Source organism: Stomoxys calcitrans, chromosome 2 (assembly GCF_963082655.1).
Source record: "Stomoxys calcitrans chromosome 2, idStoCalc2.1, whole genome shotgun sequence".
In the NCBI taxonomy this organism is placed as follows: Eukaryota; Metazoa; Arthropoda; class Insecta; order Diptera; family Muscidae; genus Stomoxys; species Stomoxys calcitrans.
Window position 1 is genome coordinate 210,247,443 of NC_081553.1, and position 12,311 is coordinate 210,259,753.

Consider the following 12,311-nt stretch of genomic DNA (forward strand, 5'->3'; position numbering starts at 1 on the left):
TGTTGCGTTGTTCACTGAGGCGGCAGCCCTTGCCGATGAAGGACTTCATCGGGTCAATCCGGTACGTACAACCGGCTGCCTTGGGTTTGTTATAGTGCGAGATTGTTATAGTCAGTCTACTTATTTAGCAGACTTCGGGAATAATAAGAGTGTCCGGAGATATGAACCGCGGTCAGATACTCGACTCGATTTGCATTAATGTAGAGATTCCATCTGGGTACCGATGGATGATTTGGTGCTCGAGATGACGTTTGTAACTTCCCACGCGGTAAATAGGGATTTTCGTTAATCGACGTTGAAAGAATGGCTTTCTTCCTTGCGCTAACCCTCTAAATTCGGAACAGTTGTAGCCACACATTTCCATGTGGGCGTTGCTTTTCTTGCCAGCTTCTATTGATAGGCTGCGTCATTTCGGGGTATATATTTGCGTTCCGTTTCATAGACCCGATGGCAGTGGCTAAGAAGATAATTGTCCTAGTTGTTAGTGTCCGTAGCCATCTACTGGCCGTTAGATCTTCACATTTGACGTCTTCGCATTAATACCATCTTAAGCATTCCGTGATGGCCCATATCTCCGCCTGTATTGTCAACAGGCAGTCGGAAACTGATGGCCCGTCTGTAGGTGAGCAAGCTAGTTCCAGCCCAAAGATTGCCGATTGCCACGAGAACAGGATAGCCTTTGGCTATTTAAAGGCGCCAATAACTCAACTTGTCATATCGAGCATCATAGGCACCCTGTATTTGTGCAAGAGCCGGTGCCGCCCGACAACTCACTGAGACTCTCCGCTCGATACCGCTGATTGTCCGAGACTGCCGTTGCAGCTACTCCGTATAGGGAATTCCACTATCCGCAACCTGTGGAAGGGGCCGGTAGCTCGCAGCTAAGCTTCTCGTAACAGCAATGAACAACACACATATCGGACCTCATTGTTCCGGCCTGTGTGGTGCTCACAGCTGTCCCGTGCTGGCCGTAAACTGTTGTATTATCCTTTTTCTCCATCGCAGTTCACCAACCTACTGAGTCGTAAGTAAGTATTTTTCTAATTAAGCTCCGGTAGAGCCTGTGGATTAACTATCTTCGCATTCAGACCTCATTTCGGGCCTATGGTCCGTCTGCATAGTGCCAAACATCTTTGAGTCTTCACGGTACGCTCCCTAATGTGACACTTCTAGTTAATTTTCCTGTCCAAGATCACCCCTAAGTGTCAATATTGTAATCGTTCTGTTGATGAAATGCGGTGCGTTAAATTGGCCCACCTTCGTCTTCCTTGTAAACAGGCAGATTTAAGTCTTCTCTGTGTTAACATTGAGACACCTAGTTATATTCTATCTCTAATACCCTTTCGGCCTTTATACATAACTGATTCGGATTACTACCCCTTAGAAGGGTAGAAGTATTATAATATAGTCTGCGTTGCAGAGAGATTCAAATTCCTACTCAGTGTTTTCGGCTGGTTGTTGTACACTGAGGCGGCAGCCCTTAACGATGAAGGAGTTAATCGGATCAATCCGGTACGTACAACCGGCTGCTATGTGATTGTAAGTCAGTCAATGTCCGGAATAGGTTTATTTACGGTGGTCACCTATAGGACTGGCTATAAAATGCCCCTTTTATCGTGCCCAGAGCCACTTTTCCACTTATCTTTATGTCATGGGACCCAAAATTTATCCAACTGTTCCTTAGCATATGGTTTATCCAGTCTCTAAGGAACCGGTACTAGTCTAAGCATTAGATCAGTGTATCGGTCCTCACATTGTTACAAGCTACCTCAATGCACAAACCGTGTAAGTCTTGTCATCGAGAGATTCTTTTGTTTTTAGCACAATCCCATGCAGGGCAGTCTCCACCGATCTTCCCTTGACATAGGCATGCTGTTTGTATTTGAACAGCTCGCTGGATGTTTTAATCTTTATTATGGTATCCAAAATACGTTCCATGATTTTGAGTAGAAAGGAGGTAAGGCTCATTAGTCTGTATGGTTTCGCATAACTTGGCTTACGGGGCTTGGGTATAAAAACCATCCTTGACGCCTTTCAGAGTTAATGCAAGTCTTAGGCACACTGTGCAAATAGTGGCCAAATCGAGCGCCAGATAATCCGCCTCCTTCTGTAGTAATGCCGGAAATATTCCATCAGGTCCGGGTTACTTAAATGGTTGTGGATAAGCCTTCATCAACATCATAATTCTAAAATTCCGATGTCTCCGTGAGGCCCGTCAGATCCTGTGGAAATTGAGTTTATATCAAAGCCTTGTCTCTGCTCTCACTCCCATGTTGTCGTATAATATTCCAGTTTTGTTACATCCAAAACCACCTACCTAATCCTATTAATATTTCCTTTTGGAAAAATGCAAAAACAAATTCGCCCATAAACTTTCCATAAAGGATGAGGGCAAACATATTGGGTTGCCCAAAAAGTAATTGCGGATTTTTCATATAGTCGGCGTTGACAAATTTTTTCACAGCTTGTGACTCTGTAATTGCATTCTTTCTTCTGTCTGTTATCAGCTGTTACTTTTAGCTTGCTTTAGAAAAAAAAGTGTAAAAAAAGTATATTTGATTAAAGTTCATTCTAAGTGTTATTAAAAATGCATTTACCTTCTTTTAAAAAATCCGCAATTACTTTTAATGCTTTCCCATTTAAGTTTCAAGCTTAATGAGAAGCCATCGCTTTTAATTAGTCGAGTTACATGGCATAATACCTCACAAATGTCGTCAGCAGAGGCTAAACGGCGCTGAACATTTTTTTCTGATTTTCTCGAAAGAATTGGAACCCAGCCGATCAGCGTCTAGGCGGACACGCTAACCTCTGAACTACGGTGGGCTGCTCTTCTTCACTTTATGTAAATGTTTGCTGCGGCTCCGGTACAAATGGACCATTCGTAAGGTCCAATTTTACAACACTTGACGATAACGTTTCTTCCATCGTTGTCTTTGAAGATAAATAGACCCATGAAGCTTTTTTTTCGGGATGCTTCAGTAATTCTTGTACGGCATATGGCTGTCTTCGTTTTTCTTATTAACACAACCATTCAGGCAGAAATGACAAGACATCCATTCCGATAAAATAGTGGATTTCCATCCAGCTGTTGTCACAGAGTACGAATTTTGATAATAAATTTCAACAATTTACAGTTGTAATTCGTTTTTGAGTTCCCACATGATGAAATGGAGGCCATCGTAGCGCACAGGTTAGCATGTCCGCCTATGACGCTGAACGCCTGGGTTCGAATGCTTCGAGACCATCCGAAAAAATTTTCAGCGGTGGTTTCCTCCTTCTAATGCTGGCAACATTTGTGAGGTACTACTTCTCTCCAAAGAGGTATCGCACTGCGGCACGCCGTTCGGACTTGGCTATAAAAAGGAGGCCCCTTATCAGTGAGCTTAAACTTGAATCGGACTGCACTCATTTATATATGAGAGGATTGCCCCTGTTCCTTAGTGGAATGTTCATGGATTTCACAGATTACGCTTGGACTTTCACAGATTACGCTTGGAAACAATTATCAACCAATGCTCAATCCAATGGCTGCCGGTTGTACGTAGCGAATTGGTCCGACGCAGTCTTTCATCGGCAAGGGCTGCCGCCATAGTGTACAACACACTGCTACAACAAAAACAACATCAACCAATGCTGCCATATCGAAAACATAACTCACCCTTTAAAGATTTTACAAAATTTTGTATAAATATAAGATTCTGAAAATTTTTAAGAATTTTTGAATTTTTGGCGAAAAAGCGTCTGCATTATTTTCAACAAAAAAATCTCGAAAATTGTTTTTAAAACAATTTTTCACCATTTTTTCAATTTTTTTTTCTAATGTTGCTAATTTTCCTTTAATTTTTATTTGCAGTTGTTTTAATTGGCGACTCTGGTGTCGGCAAAAGTAATCTACTTTCACGTTTCACGCGCAATGAATTCAATTTGGAATCGAAATCAACGATTGGTGTTGAGTTTGCCACACGTAGCATAGAGGTGAGTAAGCAACATTGGCTAAATGTAGTATGTATGTTGGTTAGTTGGTTAATAAAATAAAAATATTCCTAGAACAACTTAACCCCTCCAAGCAAAAGAGGGGATAAAAGAAAAAACATAAAATGAATACTGTATGGAAGGTTTTTTAGGAAAATGGCAAATCAAACAAAAACGAGCACTTGTTTATACATAAAAGGGTGTTAGGGTGATGGTGAGTTTTTGCTATTGATTTTTGGCGGTTGCGCTGCTATCATGTGCAACAAACAAAAAGGACTCGACTATAAATTAAAATTCGACAAGGCGAATGCGTTTTCTTTCCTCTTTTTCGTAAGACGTCCCCAAAGCTGTTGTGCCAGGCAAACACATACACTCACGCATTCTTCATACTTACTGAGCACACAAAGGTTAAATAAAATTGTTTAGGTCAGGGATAGGATATGAAGAGTAAACTCAATAGGGTGGTTAACGGAAAATTTTCTGGGGGAGACAGGGATTTTTATGGTAAATGGCACCACCGTTGACATTATCCTCCTTTTTTAATTTTCCTAAAAGCTTAAACACATGTGTGTGTGTGCGCATACATTAGGCTAGATTGAATAAGTAAATTAAAGAAAATGCAGTGTTCAAAGTATTTTTGAGAAAATTGGCTACAGAAAAAAAATCCAAAAACGAAAAAAATTTGAACAAAATTTTTTTAAGACGTTAAACTTGAAAAAAATTTTCTAGGAAATAAAATTTTGACAAAATTTTTTTAGACGTAAAGTTTTAACAAACTTTTCTTTATAAATAAACTAGCTGAACAAAATTATCCTTTGAATATTTATTTTCGACAATTAAAGAGTTTTCAGTGACATACCATGCTACGAAAATAGTATATCTATATCGCTTGACTAACAGTAGAGTAGAGCATGTCCGCCTTTGACGCCGAACGCCTGGGTTCCAATCCCGGCGTAAACATCATAAAAACTTATCAGCGGTGGTTATCCTCTTACAAATGTTGGCCACATTTGTGAGGTATCCTGCCATGTTAAACCTCTCTACCAAGTGGTGTCGCTAAGCGGCACACCGTTCGTAGGTTAGGTTATCATGTCCGTCTATGACAACGAACGCCTGGGTTCAAATCCCGGCGTAAACATCATAAAAAATTATCAGCGGTGGTTATCCTCTTTCTAATGCTGGCTACATTTGTGAGGTATCCTGCCATGTTAAACTTCTCTACCAAGTGGTGTCGCTAAGCGGCACGCCGTTCGTAGGTTAGGTTAGCATGTCCGCCTATGACGCCGAACGCCTGGGTTCCAATCCCGGCGTAACATCATAAAAAATTATCAGCGGTGGTTATCCTCTTACAAATGCTAGCTACATTTGTGAGGTATCCTGCCATGTTAAACTTCTCTACCAAGTGGTGAAGCCAAGCGGCACGCCGTTCGGACTGGAATGTACATGGGATAGTAGTATCTGAATCACATATGAACTTTATTGGTCTAAGAATTCGCTCGGAGGGTTTAGGGTCATTTAAGTTTGGATGTTAGATGTACTCCATTCTTAAAAGACTTTATTTGGGCCCGATATTCTCATGATGTTCGATTTAGGGGTGTTTTCGGGGGTGAGGTGGTCTACTAGACACATGGCCCTGACAAAATATCAGCATCGTGCTTTTCTCTTAAAAAAGCTTTGACTTAAACCCTATATTGCCATTGGTTTAAGGCGAGTTTGTGTGAGGAGGCTTCCTCAAACACTTGGGGGGTGTTTTGGGAAAGGGGTATAACCCCAGAAAATTGGTCCCAAAAGTAGGTATCAATTTCATACTATTCTGCTCAATATCTTTTATTAGAGCCCGACATTGATGTGGTCGGTAAATATGCTCGATTTAGGGGTGTTTTGGGGAGTGGGGTGGTCCCCCAAACCCTTAACCCTGAAAAAATTTCAGCATCGTGCTCTACTCTCGAATATCATTTATTTGAACCCCATATTGCCATTGACCTCAAAATTGGATATCAAATTAGTTTTATAATCTCCTTTAATTTAAACCCCTAATTGCAAAAGTCGGCAAATATGTCCGGTTTGGGTTATGGGCCCTAAAAACTATCAATATCGAGATCCACTCCCTTTAAGACCCAAATTGTCATGGTGAGCAAATACGTCCTATTTGGGGGTTGTTATGGGGTGGGGTTGTTATGCCCCTAGGCAGTTGGCCCCGAATGTTGATATCAGATTCGTGATCTACTCCCAAATACCTTTAATTTGAGCCCCATATTTAAATAGTCGTCATGACCGTGTTGGGGGGGGGGGGGGTGTTTTGGAGGATAGGGCGGCCGTTCAGTGACGTGGCCCTGAAAATATATATCAGATTCGTGTCCAACTCTAAAATACCTCTTATTATAGCCCCATATTGGAATGGTCACCATATACTTTCTGTATGAGTGGTATTATGGGGGTGGGGTGGTCCCAAAGACACTTTTCCCGAATTTTGGTATTAAATTCGTGCTTTACTCCCAGAGACCTTTCATTTGAGGCCCATATTACTGTGGTCATAAATTTGTCTTCTTTTGGGGGGTGTTTTTGGGAGGAGTGGCCCCCCCAAATCTTTGGACGCACATTTTCATGTCAGATTCGTATTCTTCACTCAAATACCGTTTATTTAAGACCCATATTGCCATGGTCATAAAATAAGTCCTGTTTGGGGAGTGTTTCGGGGAAGCGGTGGACCTAAGTTCCACATTTGGATATCAGATTCGTATTCTACTCGCAAATACCTTTCATTTGAGTTCCATATTGCCATGGTCGGTAAATATGTCAGTTTTAGGGGTGCCTTGGATATCAAATACGTTTTATTATTCTAAATTCCTTTCATTTGAGTCCAATATTGTCCCATATTGTCCTAATTGGTATAGATATATATTTGGTATATCCGAAATTTGGATACCAAATTTTTATTTTCAGGTTAGAATAAGAGAGCTCACAAAATTTCGCTTAAATCGCATCACCCATCACCGAGATCTTGCGTTTCTGAAAATGAGGGTAAGGGGGAGGGCCCGCCAAAATTTTGACAACATTTTCTAAAGAAATTTTCTGTAGAAATAATTTTTTTTAAAAAATTGTCTAGTTTTGAAAAAGTTGTTTTATATTTTAATAAAATTTAGTTTCAATAAAAAAAATATAAAAATTGCTATAGAAATATAATGATGTTGGTAACATTGTCTATGGTTTACCCATTTGTTTCGATCCACTCCAATGTATATGTGTATATTTGTTCACCTTTATGAGTTATTTAACGTTAGACTGCTACACCTTGAAAAGCAAACTAATTTACATTTTTTTTTTCATTTCCTTAAAAAAAAAACAAATATGTAGGTTGATGGTAAAACAATTAAAGCTCAGATATGGGACACAGCTGGCCAAGAGCGTTATCGTGCTATTACATCGGCCTATTATCGTGGAGCTGTTGGTGCTTTGCTTGTCTATGACATTGCAAAACATTTAACATATGAAAATGTCGAAAGATGGTTGCGGGAGTTGCGTGATCATGCTGATCAGAACATTGTCATTATGCTGGTGGGTAATAAGTCTGATCTGAGGCATTTGCGGTCAGTACCAACCGATGAGGCTAAACTTTTTGCCGAACGCAATGGATTAAGTTTCATTGAAACTTCAGCGCTAGATTCTACTAATGTTGAAACTGCATTCCAGAATATACTCACAGGTAAGTGCCGCATCCATATTAACCTTTAAAAAAATGATCATGGATTGCAACACAATCTCAGTTGCGTTGCCACCCGGTAAATTTGTTATAGGAATTTCCATTTCTGTATTGTATTGAACGCTAGGCGTGGAAATTTTTCCCAAATACTTTTTATTAGTGTAGGTCGGTTGGGATTGTAAATGGGCCAAATCGGTCCATGTTTTGATATAGCTGCCATATAAACCGATCTTGGGTCTTTACATCTTGAGCCTCTAGAGAGCGCAATTCTCGTCCGATTTGGCTGATACCAAAACACGTGGTGTTTTGATATCACTTCCAACAACTGTGCCAAGTATGGTTCAAATCGGTTCATAACCTGATACAGCTGCCACATAAACCGATCTGGGTTCTTGACTTCTTCAGCTTTTAGAGGGCGCAATTCTTATCCGATTTGGCTGTAATTTTACACGTGGTATTTTGGTATCACTTCCAACAACTTTGCTAAGTATGATTCAAATTGGATCATAACCTGGTATAGCTGCCATATAAACCGATCTGGGATATTGACTTCTTGAGCATCTAGAGGGCACAATTCTCATCCGATTTGGCAGAAATTTTGTACAACGGCTTCACCCATGACCTTCAACACACGTGTCCAGTATGGTCTGAATCGATCTATAGCTTGATACGGTTCCCATATAAAGCGATTTTCCCGATTTTGCTTCTTGAGGAATTCTTATCCGAATGGACTGAAATATTACACAATGACTTCTACAATGTTCAGCATTCAATTCATTTATGGTCCAAATGGGACTATGACTTGATATAGCTCTTTTTGGGTAAATTATCCAGTAGTTAGGTTAAAGGACACGAGTCTGGCACCCGCTACACTTTGACACGTCTCATGTGATGTGTTCGTCCTAGAGTAGTACTTTTTGGAATTTTATTGAATGGACCCTTATAGGAATGTAAACTTACAATAAAAAAAAAATAAATAAGAGAGCGAAAGATGAACCTAGGGGAGGGATTACTCCGGCACACATATGCGCCAGAGAACGACGTATGGACCCTAAATCGATGTTATTAAAAGCCCTTTCTATATGCAAGAAGGTCATCCCAGCTAAGTCGTCTGTTTCCCAAGGGCACTATCAACTGAACTACCCTTGGTGTAGGCATGTTAGTAGCAGCCTACCATCGATACGTCCAGAAGATCCCTGATGTACTCGTCTAACAGCCCAAGACGTAAGACTGATTGGTCTAAAGTCTCTTCACAGGGAGTGGCTGGATTTTCCCGTCTTGGCACTGAAAACGACCCTAATTTCCCGCTACGCAGTCAGCACAAAGATAAGTAAAACACCAGACCCGTCATCACGAGAATCTTAGCTGGTAGCTACCGGCCACGTCCACAGGTTGCGCATAGTGGAATGCTTCATAAGGAGTAGCTGCAACTGTAGTCGCAGATCGCATGGAGAGTTTCAGTGAGAGGTCGGGTGGGACCGGCACACTGAGTGCCTATGATGCTCGATATGACAAGGCGAGTTACTGACTCCTTTTAATAACCTATGGTCATAATGTTCCTGCAGCGAACGGTTTTATGGACCGGAACGAACGAGGATCGCTTACTACACATACAAACTTGGCCACAGTAACAACAACAACATCTGGGTGAAGTCGTACAGACCGATCTCCTTTCTCTCACCAGTAGTCAATACGCTTAATGGGCTTCTTCTCCCGAGACTCGTTGAAGAAATTCCACTCGCCAAGCAATAGCATGGATTTCGAAAACTGCATAGCACAACAGCTGCTTTGCATGCCATCACCGCACACATTTGTCATGGCTCAGTTCAGGTTATGTGATATCGAAGGCATTCGAAACGGACTCGTTGAAGAAATTCCACTCGCCAAGCAATAGCAAGGATTTCGAAAACTGCATAGCACAACAGCTGTTTTGCATGCCATCACCGCACACATTTGTCATGGCTCAGTCCAGGTAATGTGATATCAAAGGCATTCGAAACGGCCAGCCATGCCTAACTATTTGAGGACATCGCCAACATGTCGCTTCAGTTAGGTCTGAAAGACTGGGTCGCGAATTATCTGTGTGGAATTTAGGGATAATACGTCGAAACACCGTAGAGTGAAGCAGGGAGTTTCCCAAGGCAGAATGATATACTACATTTCACTCCCATCATCCGACATAGAGATCGTATCATATCCGTTTCATAGCAATGGGCTCCCACCCGTTGGTGACATCTGCGTTATGTTTAACGCCTACTTCGACAAACTTGGCACTTATTTCGCTGCGTGAGATTTGAAGATATCTGCCACCAAATCTTCTGCCACATTGTTCACTACAGATGCGCGTGAGGTGTATAATGAGCAAGTGTCCCAAAATACATGGTGTCACATCTGACAGCTCTTATACATTCTCCCCACATGCCAATGCAATTCGCGACAAGGTTAAAAGTAGAAACAAGGTCCTCAAGCCATTTGCCGGCAGCACTTGGTTTGTTGATAAATAAACCTCCCGGACCGTTTCTCTGGTTGCCATCACAAATGTCGCCAGCATTAGGAGGAGACAATCACCTCTGAAAATTTATTCTAACGTTCTGGCCAGGATTTGAATCCAGGCGTTCAGCGTTATAAGCGGACATGCTTACCTCTGCGCTACGGTGGCCTTCAGAGAAACTTATTTATTTGAGCGGGTCGAGAGTGGGCGCATCAAGAGGGGGAAATCCCCAAGTTCGTTTCTCTCTACAGTCAGTTACCATTATGTTCTGGTCTAGCGAGCAGCGGGCCTTCGCCGTCCATAGCTTCTCTTCTCTCTAATCCGCACTTGCTTTGACATTCCTCCTCACAGACTCGTTTCTGGCCATAATTTGATTCTGTAATGGGTTAATTCATTTCGCGAGTGTGGAAGTGTCGCTTATCCCAGAAATGGAATACAACGTGCCATCAGAACTCCGCAAAATATCGAAAGAATGAGGCAATCAGTTTTGTGTTCTCGCCTGCATTCGGCTGGCAAATACGCAGCTACCAGGGGAATTTTTAACACCACTGTTCGACGAATTATCCATCAATCCCATGGCAGCCGGTTGTAGGTATTGGATTGACCCGATGGAGTCCGAAATCGGCAAGGACTCCCGCCTCAGCGACGACACACTGCTACAAAAACAACGAATTCTCATAAATCCACAATCTCGTCGATCTTGCCACGGAGACTGTTACAATTCATTTGCAAAAATTAAATAGTTCCCGGCGCTGGCCTGACAATATTGGGGCTGAGATGCTGCTGTTGTGTATATTGCCGCACGGGAGAGGCCGGGAGGTCACATAGTCCGACGTCGAGGATGCAGAAGGCGACAACGCTTGTCACCCACTGCTGTCTATGTTTGCACATCACTTTGCAACATATTCAGTATGACTATACTCCCGTAGTGATGTAAGGCCAGAGCAAGATTGGAAGATGTATGTCCCGATTGTGACCAGGGACCACACGATACATGTTTACCTGTTAAACTGCCCAGCTATCTGTATAACTGCCCAGCCAGACCCACTCGACACAGACCCAGATCCCTCGGGACGCACCCGTCGAAGAGTTCCTGGATCTTGACACTCAACTGAATCAAACAGACGGACGATAGAACACAAAAAATTGCTACAACAACAAAGAATTTTCCATCAAGACCTTCTATTTCATTCCTATAAATTGGCTGTTGTGCAAGAATTAACTGAAGGAGAAACAAACAAAACATGAAAGCGATTTTGTTGCCCGCCAAAATGCTGATTGGCAATCTGCCTGAAGACGCGTTAGTTTTTTTTTCTAGTGACGAGGCTCACTTTCAAACTTTATTGGAAATCCCAAGTATATGTCGATCGGCCATGGACCATAGCAGAGCTCAAGAACAACAATCATCAAGCCATTGCCAAAGAGTGGACACGAATTTCAAGAACGACTTAATCAATGTATGCGCAAAGGAGGTCGCCACTTACCCGTTATCATTTTCAAGAATAAAATATGAAAAAATAAATTGGGATACTGTATTCTCAAATAAAAAAAGAATTTAAACAAAAACTGAAGGATTTTTTTTATTGGCCTTTCAAATGAGTAGGTTTCTCTGGCGCACCCCGTATGTTGTCTATATTAAACATTTTTTTCCCAAAGGGTGGATTTGTGCGGCATTTTGGCTTCTTCTTTCTTCGCATGTCTATAATTTGCCGAGGCCATCGGCCTTCCCCGTCATACCAACACGCTCTTTAAGAGGTTGGAATAACAAAAGACGCATCGGTCTCAGGTTTATTTAGGATTTGGTGGGAATGAACCTAAGACTCTCACTAAAAGGGAGAGAGACTCCCTAAATTGGGCTTGGGATTTCCCCAAAGACTTCACATCGGGATTCAAAAACTGCACCGTAGTCAGCCAAAAGGATGTGGTTACATGGAGGGCATCCCATGCCTAAACGAACTAGGGCGAACAACAGTATGATGGGTCCAAGAATCTTAGCTAATGTCGCTAGGGACAGTTTGGTTATGGAAGTTGTCGACAGGGGAGAAGAACAGGGCTGCATACCTAGGAATAATTGGAGTGGGCTAGTCAATGGACTGTCATCAGCATATTCCGATGTCCTTGCGGAATTTCCTGGGTCTCCTCCAGTTT

The 12,311-nt window shown here is 41.9% G+C and overlaps 1 protein-coding gene across 6 annotated transcripts in view; it reads left to right on the forward strand.

The window, feature by feature from the left end:
- Positions 1-12,311, forward strand: part of LOC106087209 (ras-related protein Rab-11A) — a 31,585-nt gene that overhangs the window by 15,127 nt on the left and 4,147 nt on the right. For all 6 annotated transcript variants that reach the window (XM_013252180.2, XM_013252176.2, XM_013252178.2 and 3 more), the window contains exons 3-4: positions 3,854-3,975; positions 7,327-7,675. In XM_013252180.2, the coding sequence (XP_013107634.1) occupies positions 3,854-3,975; positions 7,327-7,675 (471 nt within the window). The remainder of the gene's footprint in view (positions 1-3,853; positions 3,976-7,326; positions 7,676-12,311) is intronic.